The 24,192-nt window shown below is 59.1% G+C and overlaps 1 protein-coding gene across 1 annotated transcript in view; it reads right to left on the bottom strand.

The window, feature by feature from the left end:
* LOC118160136 (adenosylhomocysteinase 3-like) overlaps nt 1–24,192 on the bottom strand; it is a 35,598-nt gene that overhangs the window by 7,977 nt on the left and 3,429 nt on the right. The window contains exons 3-7 of the mRNA XM_035314671.1: nt 8,970–9,078; nt 3,607–3,750; nt 2,834–2,934; nt 2,234–2,336; nt 1,232–1,326 (exon numbers count right to left, since the gene is read on the bottom strand). Coding sequence (XP_035170562.1) covers nt 1,232–1,326; nt 2,234–2,336; nt 2,834–2,934; nt 3,607–3,750; nt 8,970–9,078 — 552 coding nt within the window. The remainder of the gene's footprint in view (nt 1–1,231; nt 1,327–2,233; nt 2,337–2,833; nt 2,935–3,606; nt 3,751–8,969; nt 9,079–24,192) is intronic.

Raw genomic sequence — 24,192 nt, 5'->3', positions numbered from 1 at the left:
GAGAAGCTGCCGTCAGCACAGAGCAGGGGAGCTCCATCTTGGTTCAGCCAGGAGTCTGGAAGGACCAGAGCACCAAATACTGCCTGGCTTTTTGGCCACGTTTGCCAGCTCCTCTCGTCTTGAACAGTCACGTAAAGATTCCTTCCACACCTGCTGTTCCCGGGCATCCAGTCTCCTATTTCTTGTCTCTGAAAACACGGACCTCCAAAATCAGGTGTGCAGATCTCTGGGAGCTGCTAGACCCAGGGCCAGCTGGTTTTGTGCTCAGACCCAGCTGGTTTTGTGCTCACCAGAAACAGGTCAGGAAACAGCGACCGCTGGAGACACGCTGCAGGATTGAGAGCTCTGAGCAGATCTGAGGAAAGCAAGTGTGCTAGGAGCGCAGTCTGATAGGTTTCTGTTGTCAGCTACTGGCATTTTTGATGGGAAATTATTCCTCAAAAAGAAGAAAAAGACAGCTCCACGTCTGGACTCCTGGCTCGGGGGTGGACATTCTGACATTCACCTTTCTTTTTCAAGGTGGCAGCCCAGAAGTGAACAGCAGTAGGCCGGGAGGGACAACAAAAACTCCTCAGACGAGCCAACAAGCAATGCAGACGCGTGCCCTTAATTACGGTTTGACTGAAGTAGATCACAAGCCACAAGGCTAAAAGCCTGTCGGGATGAAAGCAGCAACTTGACTGCTGGAAATTATTCTGCTCACCTAGCTCAAGGTTCTCTGTTCTCCCCAGGAACAAGGGCAGGATGAACCGGTGAAGCAGGGGTGTTGGTGTCCGTGCAGTGAGGGCAGAAATCACAAATTCTAGTTTTGGTTTTAAAATAAAAACCGAGGTAAGAAAAAGCCCCTCAACCACGGCTGTGAATTTACAGGCACAGTAAAAGTGATGCAGTGCCTCTTCGGAACATCCTCACCCGCAGTCAGGTTTTACTGGATGCATTGAATCTGTCTGGTTTAAACCGTGGCAAACTACCCTGAAACCAAACCAAACGCCCCACAACAAAGGTATTCGTGCTCACTTCGAAAATAGCTCAATAAAACTCCACTGGGCAGCACCGCCCACGCCTGCAGGCGCAGCAGCAGGGCTGATTGCACAGACCAGTCAATCGTAAAGCACTCTGGGGCTAAGTGCTGCCTTAGCACCAGGCGGTCGGGTCTAAATTCAAGAGGCAATTGATGTGAGCCCTCCTCCTGCCCTCCAGATCAGAGCCACGTCTCTGCACCAGCTCTCACCATGTTGGGCTGCCATCCTTCGACGTTGACGCAGCGATCGATGCACCACCAGAAGTCGTCTTCGGATTCTCCCTTCCAGGCGAAGACAGGGAACCCTGCCACAGAGAGGGAGACGGGTGCTTTAGCAGATCCCGGGGAGCCAGGAGCCGGCTTTACCCTTCCTAAAGGCTTGGGAAGTTTCTCAGCCTCGTTCTGGCCCATGAGCAATTTTTCTTCGAGCGAGACCCGGTAAGAGGCAAGCTGCTGTTTGGCTTCTGCTGGGTCTCCTGGCTCCCACAGCCCTGTGGTGGAGCGGGATTTGAGCTGAGGCATCTCCCAGGGGAGCAGCAACATCGGCCGCTTCTGCTTTGTGAATCGTGTCCCCATGAAGTCCTCTCTCACCCTCCCTTAGCCAAAGTTGTGACTCGAATGTAAGAATTCCCTGTCTTTATAGAGGGTATTTTCTCTTAGGGAAGTAACTTTTAGGCTCATGTAGCTCTGATGGCTAGTAACGTGCATCATCATCATCATCATCATCACCTGCACTACCTCCAGAGACACTGGCTGAGGTGTTTGGAGCAGTGGGAGGGACTGATCTTGTCTTGCTTAGTCCCTGTCACCGCTTTAATAGGGGAAAAAAAGCAAATCTCTGTGACTGAAGCCGTTTCTTCCCCAGATTGAGTGTGAGGTTTGATATATCCCTGCTTTTCTCAGACCTACACGTCTCCCACTCCACCAGACTCATTCAAGCTGGCAGTGTGCGCTGGTGAGCCTCGGGAACAGAAACTGCAGCGCTCCTGGTGAACCCCTGCGGGCTGATGCGGGCAGCTTACCAGGAATCGCTCTCACAGATGGGGAGCGACACCCCGGGGAGACTTCACTCTCCCCTGGTGTTATTCTAAAGGGAAAAACAATGTAAAGGAGGAATAAAAAGCTCAAATAGAATGTCAATGAACTAAACATGATGGGACAGTAAGAAACCTTTTCAAAACCAGAAGGAACGAAGCGGGTGAAGCTCCCTACCGCTCTCGGCGAGGGCCGCAGCCACTTCGTTGAGAGTAGAGTAAATGTTGCAGGCAGCCCATCGGCACTGGGCACCCAGCGCACCCAGGGTCTCCATCAGGACCTGGAATAAACCAAAGAAATATCAGAGAGAGCAACGCAAACCGGGGATCACTAGCTGCCGTTTCGTCCTGCACACATGATGAAGATAACTTGATTTTCTTAGTGATCGGGGCTCGCAGCAGTGCCTTACCCATGCAGGCACCGCAGCACCTTTAAGCACAGGCTGTGTTTATCCAGAAACGGTCACGAAATCAACCGTTCCCACCTGGTGTAAGGCACTGCTCTGCTGACTCGGGGACCCCATCTCCGTATTATCCCCCTGGGGTCTGTTTCAGAGGACAAGCAGTGAAGAATTCCTGCCTGTTACCCTGCGGGCAGAGGGCTGCCCAGAACTAGGCAGAGTGAGGATCGGGCCACAGGGCATGAGTAGTCTCTAGTGTCTCAGCTGGAAGGGGCAGTGGCAGCACGTAGCAGCCCCCTGCTGTGGCATTTAAACAGTCCCACACTGAAACGTCAGTGGTAAAAAAAAAAGCCCAGAGCTTATCGAGGGGATCTTACGGCTGTCTGCGCTGTGATGTGCGTGCAGCCCACGATCTTGGCCCCAGCCAGCGGCTTCTCTCCCTGAGCTCTCTTCCTCAAAGCCATCAGCGCAGGCATTTCTGAAAGGCAAAACGACAAAAGTCCATCAACGCAAAGCACAGAGGGGCGGGCAGGTGAGGAACTGCCAGCAGCACTTCTCGCCCAGGTACCCAGGGCCCTTACGAAGCCGTACGGCTGCGACAGCTTCAAAAAGAGCAGAAGACGTGAACGGAGGCACCAAAGCAGTCAGGACACAGCTGAAAAGAATCCAGCGCCCTGTGAGGTTGTTTTTTTTTTTGCCAGCTATTTAGGATGCAGGATGATCATATTGTCCAAAGTTCAACCTGCAAACGCCAAGCGAGGCCGGAGGAAAACCAGCTTCAGACAGAGGAGGACTCAGGACCCACGGCCCCTCCAGCCATCTGAGTGCTGCACTGCCTCTGAGACAGGCTTTGGGAGACAACCACGCTAACCCAAAGTCACCCACTGGGTAATTTATGCGACGGATTTCATCTTTTCCACTGTTTTTCACAAAATACACTGGGCTGTACGGTGGTCCTCCAATCATCGGCTGGTAGGAGCCACGGCTGTGCCGCGTAACTCCACGAAATCCCATCAAAGTTCTCTTTTTCCACCAGGAATGGTGTCAGGAAATAACCAAGCCTTGCGAGAGGAGGGCTTGGGGGAAGGAAGAGCTGCACGAGACAGCCCAAGGGAGCCAGGAGCCCGTGGAACGCGCCCGCCGCCTTTACCTTGTTCAGCAATTTCGATCTCTCGGCGCCCGAACTCGGCCTGCTTGATGTTTTTGACGCAGAAATCGCTGCTGCCTTTGGAGTTCTTCTGCTGCTTGTCGCGGGGGGAGGTCTCATCGTCGGAGCTGTCTGTATAGGAGGCAGCTGGAGGAAGACAAGGAGGGAGGTCAGAGGCTGAAGATGCTCCCTAAGGCCAAGCGCCTGCAGCGGAGGGGCACGGGGGACCTGCTGCACGCATCCACGGGTTTGCTCCTCCACGGGCACGTGCCAGCTCCCCCCGGCGTCTCCTGGGATCCCCCCCCTCTACTCACAATGCCCATTTATTTCCCCCCAGTCCGCCTTTACCTACAGTGACTTCCTTGCACTCATCTACCTCTGCCTCGACGCCGCACCGGAGGGAATTACCCAAGCAGCGCCCGAGTCCTCCACGTGCTCATCTCTGGGTTTTGCCGGCTCCTTGCAGCCTCTCTTCCCCAGATGTTGTCCCTTCCCGGCCCTAAGACACCCGACATCCATGCCTGTGAATGTTTCCAGTGCTTCCAAACCACTACGAGGTGCGGTTTCAGGTGTCAGACCCTACTGCGTTTTAAACAACGGCACGGCAAAGGCTGCTCCCTAATTACCGGTCGGTCACAGTGGCATTCCCCGTCCCTGGAACCAGTTCTTACAGAAAAAGAAACTGAAATTTGAAGGACAATCCTTGCTAAGCACATCCAAAACCACACAAGGGGGCCAGGCGGAGGTCCACGCGGGCTCGCTGAATCTGATGAAAGGGAGGCAAAGGGGCAGGGGGTCCAACTGCAGCCTTCATCTGCCTGGAGGAAGCTCCAGGAACAGCCGAGGCAGGAGGAGAGCACATCACAGGACCTCCAGCCTCCCAGGGCTCCAGGAGCTGGCTGGACACAGCCGTGGCTCATCCGACCCCGTGCGAGCACACGGGGGGGGGGCAAGATGACCTCTGGAGGTCCTTCCAGCCACCACCTGCAATACCGACGGCTCGCTGCAGCCCCGGGATTCTCCCTTCTTTTCTGTTAGGAATAACGAGCACCTGGAGATGTTCCTCAGCTTGCCTTTGTGCGTCTTTGAACCCTCCTTCCTTGTTCCTTGAACTTCCAGCGGGTTCGCTCGTGGCAGACGCACGGAGATTTACCAAAGAACCTTTCAGGGAGCTGAGCCCCCTTCCCGCTTATTTCCATTACTAAGATCACACGCCGAGTCCAGTTTCTACTCCAACCTTGCAGAATTAGCCACTACTCGTGCTCCGAGCTTCTCAGAGCCAGCCGGAGGGACTATCTGTGCCGAGTCGCCCTCGGAATATCCCCCCGTGGGAGAGCAGACCTCTTGCACCTTCTCGGAGTGGCATCAGCAGCCAGAGCAACACGTGAGGACTGGAGATGGACCCCAAGCGTCCCTCCTCTTCCATCCCGGAGATAAAGCACCTGGAACGTCCTCGAGTCTCATGCAAGAACCTGCAGGGGAGCTCGTGCCACTGGTATACCAAAGAGTTTCCTTCTTTCTTCCAGAATCATTTCGTTTAGCTCCTTTTGGAACCGAGACCCGCTGGGGCAGATCCACCATCCCCGCGTGCCAAGCCAGCCTGGCAACGCGTGCAGAACGCTTTCCGACCACTTTTTTAAAAGAGCTCCCCAAATCATCACGCGCTGCTGGCTAAGGACGTGCATTTCCAGCTTTCCGTCCCGATTCCGTGCTGAAATTCTGCCGGAGGAACGGGGTGGCGCCAGGGCGAGCGCTTCTTGCATCGTGCCACAAGGAGAGCGCCGTGCCTGAGCCCGTGGTCCTGCCACTGCCCACCGGCAGCCACGGCTTTCCGCAGGCACCCGGACCTCTGGAGAGATATAAACACATGACATAAAGCACGTGAAGGTGTGCGCTGCCAGCTTCTGGTGGCTTTGCTGGCATCTGCACGGCAGAAGATCCAAAGCAAGGCTTGAAGGCCGGCCACCAGCCCGGCCATCGGTTCATCGTGCCGGCGGCACCCAGGAGCTGGCTGTGTTGGGTCCTGGAGGGCAGGAAAAGCTTCAAGGACCGCCAGGCACGAGCTTAGCGCTGCCGCTGTCGGCGTGCCAGGCTCCCCGAGCCCTGCCCGGGTCTGATCCGCTTACCGGGAAGAATTAGGCATGGCTGGAATTTCTCTGCCTACCCGCAGCCGGGAGCGAACGGCCCTGCCGCCCACCCGGGGATGGCCACACGCTCCTCAAGCGCACCCCACGGCAGCTCCCACGGGGCTGGGAGCCGGGATTGTGAACAAAAACGATGCATTATATAACGCCCAGATCTTCCACCGAGGGCTCCGGCAGGATTAACGAGTTACAGGAGGATTACTTCCTTAAAACAGCTAATCTGTGCAGGGCTGGGCTTTAGAACCAGAGCTCCTCGTTCCGGGGCTGAAAGCAAGTTTTGTGCAAGCAAGTTTGGTGCAAGCAAGTTTTGGAAAGAAAAAAGGAGCCGGATTCTCAGGTGCAGATGGGTCTTACCTGCTAAATCCGCGCGATACCGGAGCGTACAGCACCGCGGTAATTAGACTAATAACGTTAGCGCAGTGGGAGAGCACACGGATACGGACCAGGAAATATTGCCCTGGCTCTCCTGCCAAATGCACAAGTAGAGGAAGGAATATGTAATATGGAGACACCCAATTAGCTAGTAGGATGGTCGGCCTCCCAGATTTCATCCCTAATTACCCGGAAGTTGATTAACGGAAGCTTCGTATCTGGGGCTGGCACTCCACCGAGCCACGCACCTTTTTAGTATCAATTGTATAATTTCAAAGAGAACGCCGTGAGCACCTTGGGTGCTGTTATCCAGGGAAAAAACAGCAGGGAGGGGGAAGGAGGCACCTCAGCCTGTGTCCTAAACCCCGCAAAGATCGGGTCCGAGCCTAAATTCAGCGACGTTCAGCCTTGCTGATGCTTAGCTGAGGATCCTCTGGCATCAACAGGTGACATCTCCATCGCCGAAGACAAGGAAGGACCAAGGGCACGCTGCCCCTCCAGCCCGCGCTTCTGTTAGAGCCGAGCTGAGAGGCAAACCTTGTTTTCCTGCAGAGCCTTTCTGAAGTTATGAAACAGCACGAGGGGGAAGTCGGTCGCTTTTAATTAAAGACATCACCGCCCTAATCTCATTTGGGTGCCCGCGTACCGCGCAGGCGGCGCGTCACGCTGCGTGCTTCGGCGTTCCAGGCACCGGGCTGCTGTTTGCCGGCCGATCCCCAGATCTTCGTCCCAGCAGACGTAAATTCTCTGACTTTTTGCAGAAAGGGGAAGAAGTTCCGGGAACGTACGGGCTTTGCCACCGTGCCGGTGCCAACAGCGCCGCGACTCCAAAGCCGCGCTCGTGAGCTCCCCTGGCTTGCAATTGGTGCCGAGCAGCACGTCCCCGGGCACACCGAGAACAGGAGAGCAGAAAATATGCTCGTGTCGCGTTACTGAGCAGCAGCAGCGGAGATGTGTTCGTCCCTTAATGAATTGTTTCATGCACAGCCCGGCCGGGGCTCATCGGGCGCGCAGGCTGACAGCACGTCGGCACGCGCAGCACTTCCACCCGCTCCCGAACGGCACGGACAACAATTAACGTCGCTGGTGGGAGAGGTTGCATGCTCTAAATGAAGTGCTGCGGAGCACAGGAGGCCAGCAGCTCACGGCAGGGGTAACAAGGGGCTTCCACTTCCAACACCAAGAGTCAGGCCAGCTCAGCTCATCGGCCTTCCGGTGCTTCGCGCCCCGCAGCAGCCTCGTGATGCCGTTTGCTTCCCGCCTGGCCAACACAGCAGGCGCAGCCGCTTCGAAGGCTCAGCCCTCCAAACCTCCGGACCCCACCTGCTCCCCACACTCGTTTCCAGCCCCTTCCCATCCCCGGAGCACCCGGAGGGCCGTTTCGATGGGGTTATGCTCAGCGCGCAGAGCAGCACCGCCGAGATCCCAGCCGAGAGACACCCGTGGGGTTTTCCTGTCCATCCCGGAGCTGTCCTGGGAACAGAAGTCTCCCGTCTCAGCCGCCAGCCTGGCAGCTTTCGTTAGGAGGAAAACACAACGCTATCACCTATTAACTAATTGCTGGTGCTGATGCTTCAGCTGGAAGGGCTCAGTGCAAGGGGTGGAGGAGAATTCCCCCGAGGTGCTCCACGTTCTTGCAGCTGCGGATCGGGTGCAAGCGTGAAACATTAGCCAGGTTAATGAGCCTATTAGTCGTTAAAAATGAGTCACATCGGGTATACCCTGCTGATTAGACATCAAATGGGGTCATAAAGCCCATACAAACATTACACCGATCGCAGAGCCGTGGTCTAATCATTAACACCAGCGCAAAGCAGCGGGGCAGGCGAAATTCCCCGGGGGCTCCTTGGGGCAGCACGGGGAGGACGCGATCCGCTTTGCAGACCCGTGCTGGAAGCTGTTTGCTTCGGCATCTTCCACGGTACGAGCCAGGGGCTGGGGATCGGACACAGTCCAGCTCCCTGGGGGATGGGGAATTGGATCCTAACCCCTTCTGTACTGGTCCTGACCCCTTCTGTACTGGTTCTGACCCCTTCTGAACTGGTCCTGACCCCTTCTGTAGCAGTTTCAGGAGCTGCCCCGTTGCGGGCAGCCGGCAGCGTTCCCTGCAGAGCACCAAGGATCCCGGTGGGCCTGTCCTGAGAGCATCCCCAGCGAGCCCTCCCCACTCCCAGACTAGGGGGGTGAAGGTAGCACTGAATCTTCTCAGCACCCTGAGGCCACGGTGAATTATTTGCTGGAAAAAAGAGGCTGGAGGGTGCTTGCAAAGTGGAGGGCAGCCTCACCTTGGCCGCTCGGTCTCCAAATCAAGTTTTAGCCGGCCTGCCCCCAGCGCTGCCCTCTGGCCTTTAAGGAAAAACACCAATTTCCAGCAGATTTGTCTTCAGGGCTTCGTTGTGCTGCCTTTTTTTGCTCTAAACGTTAAATGTTTCATGAATGGAGCACTCATCGAAGGGGGTCTGGTTTTCGGGGGGCTCTAACTCTTGCTGGGTTTAAGGAGCCTCCAAAGACTGCTCCGGTAGTTCACTTTCAGCTGTATAAATTGGAACCAAAATGTGCCCGAAGAAAACCAACAACTCGAGCACCCCTGCAGGAGAAAGCACAACTTTGCTGTGCCATGTCGAAAGGAACAAGCAGCAGAACAGAGCCATGCGTTTCTGCACGGTGAGACGAACGTTAGCCCAGACAAAGCCAGTTTCCAACTCAATTTTCTTCATTTTCAACTTTGGAGAAAAAGCAGTGACCCCCTGCCCGTGCTTCCCCTCCAGCAGCACCGGCTGCGAAGTGGAGCTGGGGGTCGTGGGGCCGCTGCCTGCACCTCCCGTGGCCGTGGTGGGACGCGGCACCCACCTGAGCTGTAGCTGTCGGTCGACGACTGCGAGATGGAGCGGGACAGCGAGCGGCGGCCGATCTTCGTCGGGCGCTTGTTGAATTCCTGCTTTTGGTCGGCAAACTGGATCTGTGAAGAGAAAGGGCCAGGTAAATCGGAGGGGAAAAGCCAAGGGGCCGAGACACCAAGGTGAGGAGCACCCGGAGCCTCGAGCAGCCGCCGGCGCCTTCTCGGCTACGGCTGGCCCGCGACTGCGGGTAGCTGGGGGCAGGGGGCATGCTGCCTCGGCTGTTTAATCTCAAGTGACACCTAAATCACCTCCTCTGGCCTTTCCAAACGCATATTGGAAGGTTTCCAGCCCCGGTACACACAGACCAAGCACCAAAATGCTCGCAGGGGCCAGCCAGCACCTCCAGGTCTGGCACTGGCCCCGCTCGCCACCTCTCTTGTAGCGACCGGGAGGGGTTTGCTGTGCAAAATCCAGGGGAGAAAACCAAAAACACCCCGAGAATGACCCCCCCCCCCCCCCCCCCAGCTGCACTCCGCAGCAGGAAGCGTTTAGGAGTGGGCATCTGGAGAATTCCACTTCTGTAAGCCAACCACGCTCCCCGCGGGCTGTGCGAGATCGCAGCGGAATTGGAAACGTGACTTCTACCCGCAGAACTCTTCGGATTTCGCTCGGGGCAAAAAATGAGCCAGTCTGGTGTGGCAGGATTAAATATTTACACCTCCACAATGCCGAAAGCTGTTAACGGGGTCCTTCAACCAACCCCCGGGGTGCTTTGAGAAGTTGGTGTTGGTTAAAGAAGCCATCAGGCCGTAAGGAACGCGAGCCCTGCCTGGGAACCCAAAGTCAAGCCCCGAGGTTTAAGCTGTGGCACCCTGCCCGTGCACTGGGCTCTTACAGCCCCGGTGCCTCACTTTTTGGGCCAGGAAATGCGGAAAAAGGGTGCTGGGGGTCTTCGATGGCTACTTCAGCCCCAGGAATCCAGGTCCAGCCAAAATGCACATCCAAGCTCGTGCCGCAACCAAGGGCGGCGCTGAGGACTAGCGCCTCCGATCCCTGCGGGACAGGGCACGCACACGCCGGTTTTCGTACTCCTTTTCCAACAAGTTGTTGGCCTGGAACATTTTTTTTAATTATTTATTTCCTTTAAAACAAATCCCTTGACGGCCGAACCGCCTCATCAAAGCACCGGGTCATCGGCGCGGAACGCTGCTCCCGGCACCGTGGGAGAGGCTCGAAACCTAACGGGGTGAAAAATTCCTATCACGGACCTCGGGGGTTCTGCTCATATTTTCCCTTCCCGCATCACCCGTTCCAGGACATGCGATGGAACTGCTTCGAGCCACGCGGTACGACCCGTGATTGCGGCCAGGCACCTCGAAGCACTTGCACGGCTGGCAGGCAAAAGCCCAAACCCACCGAGCTGGGCACAACCTCGGGCTTCGCGTTACCCCTGCGAGCGTTCAAAGCCTGAAAGGGGGATCTGCTGCTGGCTCCCGGGGGCGTCTCCAGGGCCTGCTGCTCGCTGCCCCAGCACCTCCCCGAGGTCTTTCAACGTTTGTGTGCTGGGATTCGAGCCGGGACAGCCCAGCGCTGGGCGTGCACGCGTGAGCGGCACCGAGCGCGGGCAGCGACGTGCCCCAAGCTGGTTTTCACATCACCCCTTCACGTTTGGGCTGCAATTTCCGCCGCGCACGCTGGGTCCAGCCAGAAGGACGGCAGGGAACGCTGGACCCCAAACCTTGCTTAAATCCCTTCCAAAGGGCACGGGGGCAACCAGCACCACGCCGTGCCGCCGTGCCCCCTTCCCAAGCATCGGGGACCGGGACACGCAGAGCGGCTCGGGTTCGGGTGGGACCTTCCCAGCCCCAAAAGACCTTCCCAGCCCCAAAAGGCCTGCCCCCGATGGTAACAGCAGCCACACACAGGTTAACGCTCAGCGGAGAGATTAAGGAGCCTCGGAAAGCTGCAGCTTGGGTTCAGGCGGCCGAACCACGCAGCGCTCACGCAAACACGGCGGCTTTCTGCCACCGCCAACTCAAGCCGAGACGCCCGGCGTCCCGAGCCAGGAGGGAGAACGGCTTCTGCAGGTGCCCCACGTCCAGGTGCAGGACTTCTCGCTTCCACCCGGGCTTCCCCCCGGTCCCGAGGAGCATCCCCGGCACGACACGCGTGGCTCCGCGCTCCTCCTGCCCCTGGAGAACGCGGGGCAGCTCCTCCAGCCAGCTCCAGAAAGAGGTGATTTGGGGGAACAGCAAGAAACGAAGCGGGGGTGCGGAGAGAGAGAGAAGCGGACTTTTTAACCGAGAAGACAGCCTTAGGGTACCTAGAGCCTGCCCTCACCTGGGCTTTAATCCCCGAGTCCCCACTGACACTGTACTTCTTCTTGCTCAGCATGGCGCGGCCGCCGCCGGCTCCGCTTCCAGCTCCGGGGGAGAAGGCAGAGGGAGGGAGGGAGGTGGCTTTCGGGCGTCCCTTGGGGAACCCCGAGACCCCTGGGGGGCACCGCTCCCCTTGGGGAACCCCGAGACCCCTGGGGCTCTGCTGCCCGCGTCCCGCCGCGCGAGCCCTGCCGCTGCCCTACGCACCGCGGGCACTTTTATCGCGGCCCGCCTGGTGCGTGCATAACAATAGCTCGTTTATGTAACCGGGCCATTGCCGCTGCTGGCTATAATTAATTTGCTAATTAGGCTCCTTGTAACTCGGGTTCTCCCCCCACCTCCCCGTTCCCCCTCCCGCTGTCAGACGATTAGGGTAGCAGAACCTCATTAGAACCAAATTAACTCATGGGTAACTGAACCAACGATGGCGAAGGGGGGTGGAATTACGGCAGCGGCGCGCCCAACGTCGCCCTTGAGGGGTCGAGCAATGGCTTTGCCTCGTGGTTGGAGCCCACATCCAAACGTTTTGCCCCTGACAATGCCCCCAGAATGATTTCTACGAAGAACCTCAAGGGCTGTGCCAAAGCCGGGGTGTCGCCCGTTGACCTTGGGGGCCCGTACCACTTTCTGCTCTTCTTAAATGTCAAATGAAACCTTGAAGTACTCAAACATCCATAAAATCCCTCACGGTTTGTGCGACGTGGGGGGGTTTTGCACTGCAAGAGGAATGCCCTTGGAAATTCTCTTCGCTTTTTGGTTCTGCGAGCGCCCGGCGTTCGCGGCGCTGCTGTCTCAATCTTATCCACGGGTGTTTGTTTCGTAAAGGAACGAGCGGAGAAAACCAGCGGGGCTACCGACCCCGTGACCCGTGTGGGCTCTACGGCATCGCTGACAGATCCACCTGCCACAGCCCTGGGGAACAAAGAGCAAGCGATGGAGCTCGGTAAAATCTCTGTGGGTATTTCTAGAAATAGACGAGGGTGGAGATTGCGACGGGAATAATCCTGCACCTCCGAGCAGACCGGCAGGGGCCGGATCTGCCAGCCCTCCTCCAGCCGAAGGAGCAGCCACGGCGCTCCAGCGCTCGACCTGCTGCTCTGCTCCCTCCATCCCTGCTCCTGCTTCCCCAGGGAACTGGAGATGTGCGTGCAGACGCTGGCGCTGGCACCCGAAAGGCAGCTGGAAATGAGCTGCGACCCTCGAGCTGTGTGGGCAGCTCCTCCCAACCCACCTCCTCGCCGCGCTCGGCGTTTCTTGGCGGCGTCGATCCAAGGGACTGCCCAAACCCGGGCACTGCATCGCCTGAAATGTTATTTCCGTACTGCTTCAAGGTGCCTGGGCAACAAGGGGGCACGGCTGGTGCTTTACGGCACCAACAGGCAGTCCGAGACGGAGAACACCTCCTGCCCCGGCAGGAGACGCGCGGGGCGCTCGCTCTTCTCGCTTGGAAGCCCTGGCCGCTCCGACGGGCGCTGAGTTCCCTTCTTTTGACCCCGTGTCCCTGCAGGGACGAGCAACTCGTGCTACAGCCGCCCCCGGATGCTTCTGGGGGTGCCCCTGAGTGCTGTGGGTACGCATTTGTTCGGTGTCAGTGGTAAAACCTGGAGGATAATGAGGTTTTTTTTTAAATTCCTGGCTAACAGCAAGGGGTGCGCCGTAGCAGGACCCCGGTGAGAGCGCTGAGAGCAGAGCGCAACAGACTGCTTGAGATAACGACCTTAACGAGGATGAGCATTTGGCAGCTTAGGCTAACGGTTATTTAAGATGCAGTTGTTCACTTCCACGTCGTCCTGAGAAACCACCGAAAACGCAAATCAGTCGAGATCGGAAACCTGCTGCGGGATTCAGGCCGGGCCCCCCGTGCACGGCAGCTTCAAACCAGCTACAGAAGCACCTACAGCAGCACCACACCCAACGGCGCCCAGGTTCCTGAGCCCTAAAGGAGAAAAGTGCAGAAGGTTCCAGGGGGGGCAGGCCCGTGGCGAGGGCTCGGTGCTTGGCTCCAAAGCGGGCTCCGGGTTTCGCAAGGCGTGGAGAGCACCAAACCCCCCTGCTGAAGCAGTGAACCAAGCACGAATTTCTTCGCCGCCAGCCTTGCACGAAACCCATCTCGTTGTCGGCATCCGTGTGCCGTGGGGGCACGCCGAAGGAATCGCGGTAAGCGGTGGTCCTCCAGGGGGCTGCGAAGCGCAGCAGGCTCAGGACGGCTCCACGGGGGGGTGGGGGGGTGCAGGGGAGCCCCGGGTCCAAACCAGGTCCCCGTGCAGCTGGAGGTGAAGGCGCTGAGAACACACCGAGAACACGAACGCTGTGTCACGGTGACCTCGGTATTTTCAGGAGAGCCAAGAGGCGCGGCTCAAAGGCAGCAAGATGCGAGCGGAGACCCCGGGCACTGCCAACAGGCACCGAATGCCACGCTCCTGGAGCGCCACGGCCCAAAACCCCCCACGCGGACCCTCGGGGGAAGGCTCGAGGCTGCCGAGCCGCAGCCTTTGCCTCCCAGGCGCTGCCTGCTTTGTGGAGCGATGCCGTTAGGTGTCGAGCAGCAGAACCAAGTCAGGTTCACCCAATCTTTACCTAATCAGGTACTTGCACCCGATGAAAGCCGGTGTCCCTAGGAACACGCCGCTAAGCTTCTCCCACTCCTCCTGCCCGCTGGCCCCGAACTGCTCTGCTGATTCTCTCTCAATAGAACGCACCCAGGGGATGGGGAGGTGCTTGGGGACCGTCCCCTGTCCCAATGAGGTACCTCACCGTGGAGAACAGCCCCGTGCCGGCAGGGGAGGGTGCCTCAGATACCCCAACAATCCCCGGTTTTCACCATTCTCCTGCTGGCTGCACGCCACCAGCTCTGGCCGAGCAGCACCCAGCTCCTCCGGGGAAAGGCAGCAAAGACAACGAGCTCCTTAACTCACCATCCATGCCGGCACCCGGAAAGCAGAGGTGCCGTCCCACTTCTTCTCCATCAGCTTGAGCTCTCCCGGCTGCTGGCGGGGGCTCCGGCGGCCGAACCTTCTCCCAGCAGAGCCCTTCCCTTCCGCCCGGCCCTGCCAGCCAGCCCGAAGCTCACTCGGGGTTTCATTTCTGCTCCGGGATTGCCCAGACCCAGCTCATTTCCGCGGCCGCGATCCCGCGTTGAGTTCGAGCCGAGAGCCTGCCTGCGGCCGCAGCACCACGGCACCGGATGGGGGGGTTGATAGGAAATCAAATCCGTGCCGGGGCAGGGGGGGCCATGGCTCCGTTCGGGCTGCGGGTCTGGGACGCACCACGGCACGGCTTGCAGCAGAAGGCCCCGCGGACACCCCTAACGCCGGGTGGCTCTTGGCATCAAACACACAAACGGGGCCGTGCGGTGAGCCCCCGGCTGCACGCAGGGACAGGGGAATATTTCTGAGCGACTCGCGCCCAGGAAAAGCAGGGACGGAGCCTCCGGCTCGGCTGCAGCTCCCTCTGCTGAGCGCCCGGGCCCTTGCTCGGCAGAAGGTGCAGAGCTCAGGCTCCTGCTTTAAGGAGCTGGAAGCCCTCTGCTCCGTGCAAGTAAGGCTTCAACAGCTGGGAGTGAAGGAAGCCTTTCGGACCTGTTTCCTGAGCCTGTTTCCATGCCACCAGCGCGTTTCCGCCAACAGAGCAACCAGGGTGAAGCGAAGAAGGCCAGGCCCCTGGTGGAAAGCCCCCTTCCTCGCGTGGAAGGCCTGGCAGCTCGTCCGACCACCCCAGCACCTCCTGCTTTACCAAAATCCGGTATAAACACGCTTTATAAACTCCAGCTCCCATGCAAAGCTGGTTACTCGGGGCAGCTTTTTGCAGAAACCTCCCTTCGTTGAACCTTTCCCTCTGCAAGGAGCTCGGTCGTTGGCGGCCTCTCCGCGGGTCCGCGCGTCCCGCCGGGCTGCCGGCGAGCCTGGCCGGGCACAGCAGTCCCCGGGGTCGCCCCTCGAGCAGGGTCGGGAGCACCTCCAAGTGCGGGGAAGTTTGGAGTTTGCTGCTTCTGGCTGAGGAAGGGCCGCAGGGGGGTCCGGGGGGGGCAGGAGGGGTGCGACACCAGCACCACGTTCAGAGGAGAGCCACCACCCGCACGGCCGCGTGCAGCCCAAGCCGGGTGGACGTGCTTCGTCCGAATCACCTCCGTTAACAGAAACCGGGTGAAGTTTGTTAGTTTTTGGCAACGTTTGCACGCCGCTGGCAAGCTCACCCGTCGCGACTGAATGCAGCTGAAGCTGAAATGAAAAAAGCTCCCCAAATCCCAGGCAGACAACTCTGCAGCAGCGAAGCCTTCGCCTGCGACGCCACCGGGGTGGGCACGGGACCGATCCTGCAGGGCACGGTGACGTGCGGGGTTGTTTCTCAGGAGCACCTTTCAGCCTTCAGAACACGTAAACGAGCCACGCCGACGCTTGGACTGACACTTCGTCCCTTTCAACTAAATTAAAAGAACGTGCTGGGTATTTTTGAAGACCCCTGCCCCAGCCCCGGCTGCCCCCAGCCCCATCCAGCCCGGCCTCGGGCCCCCCCAGGGATGGGGCACCCCCAGCTCCTTGGGGCAGCCTTCACCAGTGTCCCCCGAGAGCTTAACCCTCGGGGCTGCACGAGCCCCACGCAGGCACGAGGGGGAGCAAGAGCCTGCAGAGAAAAGACAACGTTTGGGCCTTCGCCACTGAAGAAAATGATCAATTTCATGACAAAATGTTCGCGCCGAGCGAACGTTTGGTGTTCTCCACTCCTGGTGACCAGGAGGCGTCTTCCCAAGAGGCAAGGGAATGGCCAATCCTCCCACTTCAACGTCAACAAGTCAACGTCAGCACTAACGCGTGGTCTTCACGGGAGCTCCGTCACCTTCTGCAGAACCTTTCAGGTCTTTGCAGTCGCATTTTGCCACGACCATCGCCGCGGGGAGGCACCGGGCCTGGCACAGCCGTCCCCTGACCGCTCTCCAATCGTCCTCGCAGCGAGCCGGGGGCACTCCCAGCCCGGAACCACGGCGAAGGAAGGAAGAATCACAGAGCTGTAGGGCTTGGAAGGGACCTCCAGAGATCATCGGGTCCAACCCCCCTGCCGAAGCGGTTCCCTAGAGCAGGCTGCCCAGGGAGGTGTCCAGACGGGCCTTGGATATCTCCAGGGAAGGAGAAGATGAAGACGCCCAGCTTGGTGACCGCAGGCAGGTCACCGACCGAAGCAGAAAGAATCCCAAAGAGATGGGATGTGGAAAACTGGGGGGGGAAGGGAACAAACCTGGATTTGGGGGGGCTGCTTCCTTTAGGTTTTTCTGTGACACCGGACTCGCAGAACTGCCTGGATGAGGCTGGTGCTCAGCCCCATGTCCAGGTGGGTTTGGAGACCCCCCAGGAGGAGACCCCCCAGCCCCTGGTCCCGGTGCCAGGGCTCCGGCCAGTCCTGGTGTATTTGTCAGCCTGCTGACTGTCAGAACCACCAACTCCACTTGGTTAAAGCGTCTGCAGAAACTTAGAGGGGGGGTTACAGCAAGAACCCCCTCCGAAGGCACGCGCAGCTCCTGGAGTCGTGGTGGGAATGCAATGGTTGACTTGGAAGGGACCCGAAAGATCGTCGAGTCCAACGGCCCGACCCCTTCGGGGCCAACCAAAAGCTGAATCACGTGAACGAGGGCACGGCCCAAATCCTCCCCAACGCCGACAGCTATGGGGCATCAACCTTCTCTCCAGGAAGCCTGCGCCAGAGCCTGACCACCCTCACGGTGGGGACATTTCCCCAGAGTCCCACCTGAACGCTTCGGTTGTAACAGTGCAGATAACCGCGTGAACTTAAACAGAACAGCTCAGGCGTCACGCTTCTACCTAAAAAAGCTGTCGGCTTGCACGAGGGGTTCAAGCAACACTTGAACAGCCCCAAAAGTTTGTCATTAGCCCTGTTCTCGTCGCTCCCGGCCCACAGAGCACGGCCAGTAGTGCTTTGGATATAGACCTGACACAATCAGGCTGCTCACAAGATTCTGCCGTCGGATTTTATCCTCCTACAAAAATCGATTTTCCCACGAGGCCCCAAGCACCCCAGGACACGAAGGCTTCTGCTGGAAGCCCCGACCCGGCTCCACTCCCGGAATACCGGGGGTGGGTAAGCCGGTGGGATCCTCCCGCAGGAAGAGGATCTTAGGATCGTCCTCTTAGCACCTTTGCCTGCGCTGGCCTTGTGTTTTCTCCGCGTTTTGAACCTCTCAAGGATTTCAAACTTCTCGGCCTTTTAACGCAATCTCGGCACTCTGTGCAGCAGAGAGGAGCCATCGCCCATCGCCGCGTGAAACCCCGTGTCCGAGGAGAGAAGGCGATCTGGCACACGCAGCGAGCCGTGCCCTGCGCCCGCCGCATCGCGTGGAGGCTTCTCGGATGAAGAGAAAGCGAGGGAGAAGGCCGTGTGAAGGCGGGGGGGGATCCTGCCCCCAGGAATCACAAGGAAGGAGTCCGCCGGAATTTGAATTAGGAAAGGCTAAACCCTGGGAGCGCCGCTCTTCCATGGGTTCAGCGGTGGAGCGCCAGCTTCCGAACTTTAAACTTCTTTAAAATCGAAGCAAAGCTCCAAGAAAGCTTCTGAGATCCAGTGGGTGAAGGCGCAGAAGCTGTCCCATGCTTACAGGTCCTGTTTTTCGTCCACGTCTGCCAGCTGGGCACGGTGAACTGAGCTGGGCCAGGCGCAGCCCGCGGATGAGGGAAGGGAAGAGCGATGGCTCGGCTTCGAGTGCGCAGCAGCCAAGGCAACGGCTCAACAAGTCCTGTTTCTACTGGAGGACTCCTGGCATTGCTTATGGCACAAAAACCTGATGGGAGAGCCCCCAGGAGAGCAGCGGTCTCGAGAGAAGACAAAATTGTTGCTGTGTTCCCAAGCCGGCAGCAATTCCAGGGCCGCGGTCGCCGAGCCTCCTGCAGCCTGGCGGCTCCTTACGAGGCTCCTGGCCCACCTTCAGCTTCCAGCCACGGCGCTGCTCTGTCCGTCCAAGGAGCAAAACGTGCCATTTCCCAGGTGAGAAGGGCTGAAAAGTCGAGCAGAGCTCTGGCTCCCGGAAGAGATTAACTTTTATTCCATTTCTTACATTTATTTTCCCTCCAGAGAGGAACAGATGTGTGTGGAGGATCACCGGCAGGCACGAGACGCGGGGACCTCCCGGTACTGCCAAAAATCTGCAAGTCGCTAACGGAGAAGTGAAGATGACGTTGTTGGCATGGAAAATGCCGGGGAGCGAGAAGCCGCCGAAGCTGGATGGAAGCAAAATTCAGAGCTCTCCTGGAGAGAGACGTGCCGGCAGAACAAATCCTACCAACGCAGAGCCTGCCTTCACCGCGGGGCCGCCCAAGCGAGAGCGGCTCGGAGCCCCAAAACATCTGCTTGGAGCCCCAGAACCTCTGGTCGGGTATTCTGACATCCAGACTGCAGATTCCATGTCAACATAGTCCAAAAGGCTCAGAAAGACACATTTTGGTGCAAAGCACAAGAGGCGAGAGGAGGCGCAGGACGGGAGGGCACAAAAGGCAGCGCCACCTCCCCGTGGCCTCGCCACTGGTGCCGGAGGTGGTCACGGCCAACGCGTGAGCAGAGAGAAGAGAATTGCCAGGTAGAAAATAAAGTAAGAATCCCACCAAATCCACTCCCTTGCAAGTCTAAACCAGCGTTCTGCGTGCGCAGCCCCAGGCAGAGCGACCAGTTCTTTGAGATCACGCCAAAAACTCCCTGCTCTCATTGAGAAGCTCGGTGCCCATCTCCTTTCCTTCCCCACCTCTCGGCTTTCAGAGTCCGATGGCCCCCAGCCTCACTGGAGCTTGCTGGATTGCCAACCTGCCCCTAAAACCTGCCAAAAGAGGGGTTTTTAAAGCCAAACAAAGGCTTGGTGGAGCCACGCCACGGCCAACTGATCCGTCCTTCGCAACCAGCCGTGCATTTCTGGAGGTTCACTCGAAGCCCTTCCTCGTGGGACGGCCAAGCCAACGCGACCCGGTGCGAGCGGTCAATGGGGAGCCAAGAACCCGCAGGCCCTGGGGGCACGGCGAGGGCCAGATGTGCTCAGAAAGCCCTCGTGGAAAGAGGTGCGGGGCCAACGCACGGCGTTCTCCTGCTGCGCAGGTCTCTTCCAGTTTGGTGGCTGGTGTCACAGAGGTCCATCCACCAGGTGATGGGGACTGGGGACGAGCAGACTGCAGCTCGCCCACGTCTCCTCGCCGCCGTCTCCTCGCTGCTCCGGCTCTTTCACCTCTCCGCAGCCTGCGTTTCAGTCCGGCAGAGCCAGGGCGTCGTGTCACTTGGACAAGAACCAGAGGTGAGAACGTGGGAGAGAGACGGAGACTTCCTTCAGGCTGCAGGGTGTGGCGGGGAAAGGAAGGGTGAAATAGAAAATGAATTAAAAAAAGGACTGCGGGGCCCTCTATCCAAATGGCTGCCTTACCCGGCTGCCCCATCGCTAACAAGAAGAGGGTGAACCAGTGATTACGTTCAGAAATGTGAGCCCTGCATTTTGGGGGGGGGGGTGAAAAAGAGCACAGCTCACAAGCTCGGGGAGAGCATCTCAAAATCTGACCCTCTGCTGTCCTCGTGGGGAAAGACCCCAACCCAATACGAAAACCAAGCCCTGATCCGAGGCAGGACCCAGAAACGTGGGCACTGGAGACGTAAAACTCCCCTTGTTGCACGCTGCGAGCTCTGGGATTCACAAGCACTCTTTATTCCTGCCTCTGCGTGGCTCTGGTGGCTCGACACCGAAGCCCATCTCAGCAGCACGCGGGAGCGTTCCCGGTGGCGGTGAGATGAGGGCAAGGTCCCAGAGCGATCCCACCTCCCCTGAGACCCGCGGCGACCTCGGAGGGGGGCCACGAACACCCCGGACCAGTGCTGGAAATGACGCTCGCTGCACCACGCGCACCGCTCGGATGTCAGCGGAGCGGGGAAAATGAAGTTAACGAGCAGAGCTTTAATCAGCGGACCTCGGCGTAATCGGGAGCGGAGCCGCTTCGAGGGGTCGCGACAGGCCACGTCCCCCCCCCCCCGGCTCTCCGTTTTCCCATGGGAACGAAGCGACAGCTCCTCACGTGGCAAAAGAGAAATACCGCTGTTTTGGTAAGGGATGCACTTGTGTGGCAAACGGGTGCTCATGTGGTGGCACAGACTCAGGCCGCACGGACCCAGACCTCCCGACGAAGGGCCACGCTCTGCCCGGACACAACGCACGGGTGCCAGAGTCCCAGCGCGTGCACCGGCGCGGGGGGGATCTCAGAATAGCTCCGTTCAGTTGGAAGGGACCCATGCAGATCATCGAACCCAACTGCCCGACCACTTCGGGGCTAACCGAAAGTTCAATCGCGTCAACGAGGATTATGAACCCAAACTCCTCTCCAACAGCACCAGCCACGGGGCACCAAGTGCCTCTCCAGGAAGCCTGCGTGAGTCCGACCGCTCTCACGGTGAAGACATTTAGCCCAGTATCAGGTCCGGGCCTGGCAAGGACCCCGTTTGGACTCACGGATTGAGGTGACGCTCGCCAACGTCTGCCACCCAGCCCCGCCTCGTGTCACACCCTCGCCACAGCTCCGTGCGTGCCCACGGGTTAAGATTTGCCATGAAGACGAGCAGAAGCCGCCGCCAGCACCGTCAGCCAAGACAAGTCGCTCTCCGTCCTCCTCCTCCGCATCCTTTGTTTGAGGGCTTACCGTGAGCCTCCCGTCGCGGCACTCACCCGCAGCTCTCACCACTCCCCCTGCCCACCGTGCCCCTCGTTAGAGCCCCCAATTAACAAAATTCACTTCCCTCCCTCCATATCTCCGGCCACGGCCTGTGAGTGCTGCATGGCACAAAGGCTCAGAGAGACCGGGCTCACCCCGCAGCTCTGGGCGTGCAGGAGAACAGCACAACGACGGGAGCCCTGTGCCATCTACCCACGGTTTTTAAGCCACTTTATGTTTATTTTAGCCTTCCAAAGAGAGCTGTGGATTGCAGTCATCGCCCCGCTACCTGCACAGCCGCGGGACCCAAGCTCCCCGTGCACACGGAGAGCCGCGGCGGCGGCTCACGGCGCACCCCAGCTCGCTGAGCGGCACCCACTTGGCTTTGGATCCATCCTCAGCAGCACATCCGTGAGTCCAGGCCCACGTGGGGAAGTCCCGGGCTGACTGAGGTGCATTTTCCTGGTACGTTTTGCACCAGGAGCAAAATTTTGGGAGTCGGGACAAAGCACGCCGGAGCAGGAGCTGCTGTCACGTGTCCTTTACCCGCCACGGCCCAACCTCGTTGCGCTACCTCCACCTCGGCACCAGGCTGAGGTCACCCAAGGAGGGGCTGGAAAGAAAAGAGCAGAATGTGGACGGGAAGCACAACCTCGCTTTATTAACGCTGATTTATCGAAAAATAAAACCAAACAAACCCCAGGTGGCACCGAACAAATGCGTCCAGAGAGGGAGGGAGGCAGGTGCTGTAAAGGCGACGGCCCAGCTCGCTTCTCGGCAGCGTCTCCGGGTTAATCAGGCCTCAGTGAAATCAAGTTTGACAGAGCTATTAACACCCGCTAATTTACGCACTTTAATCACTCAGCATCCAGCGCAACGAGAGCGCTGCGCGTTGGCCGCGATCGCTCCCAGAGGAACGATCGCCGCGAGCCAACGCGTTCGTTAACCGCGCCTCCGCGCACGGGGAGCCCCGGCCGGCTCCCAGCCCGGCGCTGGGCGCTTATTTCCCACCAGGGACCCGGACCAGCGCGCCGATGGAGGTCAGGTAACGCAGACGAGGTCTGACACACTTTGTCCCAGCCGTACGAGCCACGGTGTGACGGCGTCAGAAGGAGAACCCGCCGAAAACACGGTTTCGCTGGCCCTACGGCCAACAGGGCCGCCCGCGAGCGAAGGAGGTTGGGACTTGGGTTTGCTCTCCTCTGCGAAGGAGGCTGGTACTCAGGTTTGCTCTCCTCTGCAGAGGAGGTTGGGACTCAGGTTTGCTCTCCTCTGCTGAAATTAGCGGCGTGGCCGCGGAAAGCAAGCGCAGGGAGGCACGTTTCCATTGCACTAGCAGCGACCTCTTGTCCCCCCCTCCAGCTCCCCCTTCCAGCGCGCCCGAACGCGGTGCTGGCGGGCGGCAGCGATTCAAGCCCTGCCCCGAGGCTGGGGCAAGCCCCGGCTGATTGAACAAAACCCAACCTGTGCCGAATTGAAGGTGGCCTCTAGGCCCTGACCCGTTAGCCAAGAGCCCTCGGACGGCAGCAGGAGCGAGCCTACAGGCGCCCAACGCGTCCAGCCCCGTCAGGGCGCCGCGAGCGGGGGGCGCAGGTGAATCCTTCAGGCGTTCTTCACGCGTGTGAGAAGAGGGAGAACATTTAGAGCCACGTGAGATGCTTAAAATTAGGCTGCTGGGGGATTACTAACCGTTTCTCCGGGAGCAGAACGCTCTGACAGATGAAAAGGAGAACGCTTTGTTACCGCGGCCGTGGGCTGCGCGTGCGCTCCCACGCTCGGGAACGGGGCAGCGGGAGGTGGCAGCCGCTCGCTGGGGGCTGACACCGAGCCGTGAGGGATGGAGGAAGCACCGAAAGCAACAAGAAGCCCTCCTGCATCGGGACTTTGAGACGGACGAAGTGCCTGTATTTAGTGCTTTTACCCTTCCATAGCAAAACCCCACGGAACGGCTCGGGTCGGGTCCCTGCACCCTGACGCAGGAAAGCTGGGGAGGGACTTTCTACAAGGGCAGGTTGTGACAGGACAAGGGGGAATGGCTTTAAATTAACAGAGGGGAGATTTGGATTAGACGTAAGAAGAAATTCTTCACTCCGAGGGCGGTGAGGCCCTGGTGCAGGCTGCCCAGAGGAGCTGGGGGTGCCCCATCCCCGGCAGCACCCAAGGCCGGGCTGGATGGGGGCGGGAGGGGGCCCTGCCACGGAATCAGAAGGGCTTTGAGGTCCCGTCCGACCCCAACCACTCCGTGGTTCTGTGACTCACCCCCTCCCCACACACACACCTACCTAATTGCTGTCATTACAGCACGCCCCTAATTGGCGCCCCCCCGGCGGAGCAGCCAGCACATCGCACCGGCGCGCGTTGTCCCCGACGTGCGGTTTCTCGCCTCCAGCTGGATTTGCTGTCTGCAGGCAGAGCACCCCACGGACAAACCTCCACGAGGCGCCGGAGCCACTCGGGCAGAAGGGGAGCCATCATGGCAGGAGCAGGATTCCCCCGGGAGCTCCAGGCCATCAGCTAAAAGCTTAGATCAGAATTGGAGGATCCTCTGCTTTAAAAAAAAAAAAACGGAGCCACTCTGCCGCAGTTAATCACCTCCCCGACTCCGTATTGTTTTTTTGAAACGCGCTTTGGGTCCCAGAGGCACTTCACGAGCAGTTTAGGCAGCGCCCGCAGCGGCACGACCCCTTTAAAGGGCTTAGAAGTGCCTCTGCAGCTCCCTCAACCTTTACTGCCTTGGCTTACGACCCTGCAAGGTGAGCACTGCCCCGCAGCTAACCTGCACGGAGCTGTCCCTCCATCGGTTAGCTCTGGGGTGGCAGCAGCCTTGATGGGTGGCGCCGGGCTTCCGCCCTAAAACACGGCCAAATTTCCGCGTGCTACCAAGCCAGCACAGAACTGAGCCCGCAGCTTTTGCTTGCCGACATGCAGCAGCGAGCGCAGCGGTTCCTTGCTCTGCCGGGCACCAGGAGCATCCTGCCCCCTCCCAGGGCTGCCCCCGAGACACCGCATCGCACGCTGCAAGCACTTGATCCAGCCTTCATCTTCGCTTGACCTGCGGCTCCCATCAGCGTGGGCGCACGCCGACGTTTCCCCGTGGAGACCCGAGCTGGCTCGTCGTTTGGGAAGTGATTGTCCCCCTGTACTCGGCTCTGGTGAGGCCGCACCTCGAGTACTGCGTTCAGGT

The sequence above is a fragment of the Oxyura jamaicensis genome, unplaced genomic scaffold (genome assembly GCF_011077185.1).
Source record: "Oxyura jamaicensis isolate SHBP4307 breed ruddy duck unplaced genomic scaffold, BPBGC_Ojam_1.0 oxyUn_random_OJ101840, whole genome shotgun sequence".
In the NCBI taxonomy this organism is placed as follows: domain Eukaryota; kingdom Metazoa; phylum Chordata; class Aves; order Anseriformes; family Anatidae; genus Oxyura; species Oxyura jamaicensis.
Note: the sequence above shows the minus strand (reverse complement) of the source record. Positions and strands in the feature narration are given on the sequence as shown.